Source organism: Nothobranchius furzeri, chromosome 17, assembly GCF_043380555.1.
Source record: "Nothobranchius furzeri strain GRZ-AD chromosome 17, NfurGRZ-RIMD1, whole genome shotgun sequence".
NCBI classification, from domain to species: Eukaryota; Metazoa; Chordata; class Actinopteri; order Cyprinodontiformes; family Nothobranchiidae; genus Nothobranchius; species Nothobranchius furzeri.
This window is the reverse complement of record NC_091757.1, coordinates 24,890,512-24,895,181: the sequence shown is the minus strand read 5'-3', so window position 1 is coordinate 24,895,181 and position 4,670 is coordinate 24,890,512. Positions and strand designations below refer to the sequence as shown.

General features: G+C 39.7%; 2 protein-coding genes across 4 annotated transcripts; one reads left to right on the top strand and one right to left on the bottom strand.

The window, feature by feature from the left end:
• Positions 1-275: 275 nt before the first annotated feature.
• On the top strand, positions 276-2,802 carry LOC139063665 (uncharacterized). 2 transcript variants are annotated; one of them, XM_070546258.1, is made up of 7 exons: positions 276-360; positions 438-514; positions 594-1,109; positions 1,569-1,740; positions 1,851-1,999; positions 2,075-2,484; positions 2,562-2,802. In XM_070546258.1, the coding sequence occupies exons 3-6, from the start codon at positions 794-796 to the stop codon at positions 2,236-2,238; spliced, it is 801 nt and encodes a 266-aa protein (XP_070402359.1). In that variant the 5' UTR covers positions 276-360; positions 438-514; positions 594-793; the 3' UTR covers positions 2,239-2,484; positions 2,562-2,802. The 2 variants fall into 2 exon arrangements, with proteins under 2 accessions (XP_070402359.1, XP_070402358.1); XM_070546257.1 differs by having other exon boundaries at positions 276-514.
• Positions 2,803-3,122: 320 nt separating this feature from the next.
• On the bottom strand, positions 3,123-4,030 carry LOC129161868 (P2X purinoceptor 7-like). 2 transcript variants are annotated; one of them, XM_070546259.1, is made up of 5 exons: positions 3,801-4,030; positions 3,662-3,728; positions 3,515-3,535; positions 3,384-3,442; positions 3,123-3,320 (listed from the first exon to the last, which is right to left on the bottom strand). In XM_070546259.1, exons 1-5 carry the CDS (start codon positions 4,013-4,015, stop codon positions 3,161-3,163), a joined length of 522 nt encoding a protein of 173 aa, XP_070402360.1. In that variant the 5' UTR covers positions 4,016-4,030; the 3' UTR covers positions 3,123-3,160. The 2 variants fall into 2 exon arrangements, with proteins under 2 accessions (XP_070402360.1, XP_054594355.2); XM_054738380.2 differs by having other exon boundaries at positions 3,384-3,535.
• Positions 4,031-4,670: the final 640 nt, after the last annotated feature.

Genomic DNA, 4,670 nt, shown 5'->3' with positions numbered 1-4,670 from the left:
AGCACTACAATGAGTGGTCCAGTCAGCCCATGGTGAACAGCATCCCAGCAGGAAACCTCCAGCTCTGTGCTGCTGTCCTTTTCACAGGATCATCATTTAGCCAGATTTCTAAGGTATAGGCCAAAACTGTTTAGGTTGTTTTTGATAAGGTCTGTGCGTCTCTCATTTCATGACGTAACTTTTCATATTTTAGTTCCTGGGTGCCTTCAATGTGCAGGGACTGTCCAAGCAGACATTCTGACGACATCAGGCAAAGCTGTTAATTCCAACAGTGGCAGCTAGAGCAAGCTGATATCATCCAGGAGGCTACTGAATCTGGACCTGTGACTCTTGGTGGTGACATGCGAGCTGATTCACCTGGTGAATACTTTTAAATTTATTTATTTTATTCCTTTGCTATCAAATGTAAATTAAGTAATAACTTGCATTTCTTGAAGGACACTCAGCCAAATATGGCAGCTACACCATGATGGATCTCAAAAGAAACAAAGTTATTGATATCCAACTTGTACAGGTACAACATTACCTGATGATTCCAATGCATTTCATGGTTAATTATTCACAGATCAATGGAGAATTATGTTTATTTTCAGAGCAATGAAGTTGGAAATAGTGTGCGAATGGAGAAGGAGGGATTTGTGAGAAGTCTGAGCACACTTTTGGAGAGGGGGGTCGATGTGCAGCAAGTCGTGACTGACCGCCACACATGGGTGCAGGAGTATTTGCGGGAGGAAAAAAAGGAAATCAGTCACTACTTTGACCCCTGGCACATGGAAAAAGGTAATCTTTGGGGATGTATATAGTGAATATTACAGGATTTTTTTTTTCTATTTTAAATGTGGGTCTGTTTGGCTCTCCAGGAATTGGTAAGAAAATCGAAGAGCTGGGGAAGAGAAAGACGACCCAGGATGTGAGACTGTGGACGCAAAGTGTGGTGAACCACCTCTACTGGTCGGCATCCAGTTCCTCCTCAGGACAGGAGGCAGTAGCAAAGTGGACTTCAGTTGCCAACCACATCCAAAATGTGCACAGCCATGACAACGCCCTGTTCCCTAGCTGTCTGCATGCACCTCTGGATGGAGAACAGGCAAGACAGTGGCTCAAACCAAGTAAGTGTAGCATGTACTCATTACAGCTGAGCCTTTACTGTTTGGTTTCTTTACATTTAGAACACGTCACCCCACAACAGAATATTTGTCTTCACCTCCTTCAACATGGAGAAATATTTTTGGAGCATGAGAGTTACAGACGTCACATGTAGCTGCTAAGGTCACACACCACCATTTGGCCAACAGCAATTAATTACTAAGAATAAAATGCTGTGCAGAAATTTAAACACACGAGTGCGCCACACAACTCATGGTTTTAGGCAGAACAGCCATAATTGACATAATATGTACTAAAATGCCGTAAGTAATGACCACACCTGTCTACAGCACTATTAGTCACTCTTTCATACATTTGTCATCTAAAAATGTCAGCTATGGGTAACTTTTTCTCAATGAAATAATAGCAACATTCTAAAGTTGATCAAATTGTAATTTTTGTAATTAACATTTTCTACATAGGCACAGCATCATGTGAGAAGCTCACTGCCATTCTGTTAGCTCCACGGTTTGTGAAGGACGTAGAGAAGATAAGCCCTGTGTACCACACATCCACCTTGGAGGCTTTCCACAGCCTCATCATCAGATTTACTCCAAAAAGTCAGGTCTTCTCCTTCAAAGGAATGCTGTCTAGGTAATGAATACAACAAATGTTCAAATTAATGCCTCTAATTGTTCAAATTTTAGAATGAAATGTAGAATTTTGCCTAAAATCTACATGGTTTGTTTATTTGATTATTTCAGATTACAAATTGCTGCAATGCACTATAATGAAAATGCAGCACGCTCACATGCAGCAACAGCAACTGGTGAGCTGAGATATGCTGTAGTGTACCCAAAGTACAAACATGGAGACTACACAGTGAGAGCCCTGAAGACCAATCCAACCTCATGTATGTCAGATATTGTATGATAAAACCAAAATGATGTCATGGAGAGCTATTGTAATACTGAAAACCCTTTTCCAGTATATGTGCACAAGCTTATGGATCTGCTGTTCGACTCTGTGTTGGTGGATCCTCTCCCATATCAGGAGTACTCGGACAAAATTCCGGTTCCAGAACCTCTCTGTGCCCAGTTCCAAAGACCAGATAAACGGGATGCTGTGAGCAGGCACAGGTCCAGGTTTTAAAGTGCACGTAAGGTGAGCTACACAACAAGAGATTGTAATTATTAGTTAGTACTCTACTCTGTGTGGTTTTTCCTTTTCTCCTCCTCAGCCAGGCTGCACACCACTGTACGACAGAGGAGTTACGTTACGTCATTATGGATCTTTATGCTCATCCACTCGTGACTCATGCTGTCCACCTCCCAGATGTCTATTGATCTCTACAACCTTTCTGCTCTGTGGCTCCCATACAACTTGAAAATCTTGGCCGTATGTAACATAGCAAAACTCACCAGTCTTGCTTTTGTTAGTCATACTAGTCATACTAATATTACTTTTTTCCTCAGAGCCTCCTGATATTGTTACAGAAAAGCCTGTGCTCCCGGGATCCATCTCCACGTTTGTCATCACAGTGAAAGCTACCTCCAGTCTAAGGAACCAAAGAAACATCACTGATGGCCCAACCTATCCTCACATGGCTCCAGAATCTCTGCTTGTGGTTTAGAGTTTTGTCAAAAATCATGAAAGTTATGATCAGATTGTAATCTAACGTTGTCTTAGTAGTAGCTATAATAAATGTTATCTTTAAAGCGCAATTGTGTCATTTTAAATACAATTATATTGATATTTTGATGTGTATAAATACATGTATCACATTTATTAAATTATCATTCATTTTTACCTAATTGAACCTGCTCTAGAATAGACTTCATTAATCACACAGGGTGTAAACTCACTTGTTACAGCAGCATTAATTAACCCCGAATTAGAACCTTACTGTTGTAAGAGCTCATTTGAAAGTGTGTGGCTATATGTGTGTATATATAAATAATGTCAAAGTGTAAAGAAGTGCATTTACCGTTTTGTGATTTATGCAGCTTTTTATGGACAGGAATCAATACAGGAAATATATATTATAACATTTATTTAATCCAAAAAATATATATTAGTTCAGAGGAGGGAGGAATCCTTTGTATGCACCGTCTTCTGGGAACTCCTGCCTTATTCTGGAGACAGCGCATGACGGGATCACAACACGAACGTGCTGTCCCAGGTAACCCCAACACCACCTGACCACATTCCGGTACGCCAGATGTCTGTAACAGCTGAGAAAGAGGTGGTATGAGTTACAAAGTATTCATAAAAAATTATTTTGACAGTTGTCTTACCTGTTGAGCGTAGTCTCCTGCATCTCCCCATAGAGTTGCAGAAAGGTGCCATAAACTGCCTGCAACACGTAGGGATTCAGAGCAACAGTCTCAAAACCAGGATGCTCTGTTATGCAGGAGGTTACACCCACCTGCTGACACCTGAGCATTACCTATGACAAAGAACAACTGATATCAGGGCTATAAGAGTTCAATATTAGTATGATGTTAGTGATTGTGTAACAAATGTGTACATTACAGAATGCTTTTCTCATGGTGGGGTACTTTTATTTTTATACCTTGGGCGTTTCTCTGCAGCACACATTTTCTCTGGCAGACAATGATGTGCAGTGGCCGCAGGTGCACCTGTTGAGGCAGTCATACAATATTACTTTTAGCTAAGCTAAATATTGCTAGCTGTGGCTAAAAGCTACTTACCACTCAGAGACTGGACCCATTCGATGCCTTGATACTCCTGCTGGCTCGGCTCCAGGGGCCTCTGACAACTCACGAGCTAGTGGCTCAAAAAGATACGGTTCAGGACCGCTTGCTTCCCCCAATAAGCCCTCCTCCCTATCCTCTGGGGAAGAAGGTGGGGAAAAGTCCTCCACCTCGAATGACTGCTCTGAGCTACTGTCGCTCTCCGTCGCCATCTGTATTCAAATTTCAGTATGTCAATCACGGTTGTAGCTCCGCCTTCTCGGTCTTACAGGAAACGCCTCTTTGGGCCGCATTTTTCAAATATGAAATGTGGGTGGAGTAAGACTCTGACAGGGGATTACCACTACTTTAATTACTATTCAAAAAATGAAAGTGATGGGGAAAAGGTCGATCATATTTTTTTAACCCTTTCTGTTTAGCCTGACGTCTGATATATATATATATATATATATATATATATATATATATATATATATATATATATGTATATATATGTATATGTATATATATGTATATATATATATATATATGTATATATATATATGTATATATATATATATGTATATATAAGTATATGTATATATATATATGTATATATATATATATATATGTATATATATGTATATATATATATATATATATATATATATATATATATATATATATATATATATATATATATATACATATATATATGTAGCCATGCCCTGATGTGGGGGCTGGGGGGCGCGTCGACATGGGACATAGAAGGGGGTGCGCGGCTAACTAAGTTTGGAAACCACTGATTTAGATGGTTGAATAGATACAGATACAGATAGTGGTGTACTCACTCATCCCAATCCAACACATCTCTGAAACGTTTATTAT

What these genes read in the sequence shown, in the direction of transcription:
- LOC129161868 (XM_054738380.2), bottom strand. Translation starts at nt 4,015, where the DNA reads ATGGCGACGGAGAGCGACAGTAGCTCAGAGCAGTCATTCGAGGTGGAG. An exon ending in ATGGGTCCAGTCTCTGAGTG is followed by an intron (nt 3,729 to 3,800) that starts GTAAGTAGCTTT and finishes CTGCCTCAACAG; the next exon opens with GTGCACCTGCGGCCACTGCA. An exon ending in CAGGAGACTACGCTCAACAG is followed by an intron (nt 3,321 to 3,383) that starts GTAAGACAACTG and finishes CCTCTTTCTCAG; the next exon opens with CTGTTACAGACATCTGGCGT.
- LOC139063665 (XM_070546258.1), top strand. Translation starts at nt 794, where the DNA reads ATGTATATAGTGAATATTACAGGATTTTTTTTTTCTATTTTAAATGTG. An exon ending in TTCAAAGGAATGCTGTCTAG is followed by an intron (nt 1,741 to 1,850) that starts GTAATGAATACA and finishes TGATTATTTCAG; the next exon opens with ATTACAAATTGCTGCAATGC. An exon ending in GAAGACCAATCCAACCTCAT is followed by an intron (nt 2,000 to 2,074) that starts GTATGTCAGATA and finishes ACCCTTTTCCAG; the next exon opens with TATATGTGCACAAGCTTATG.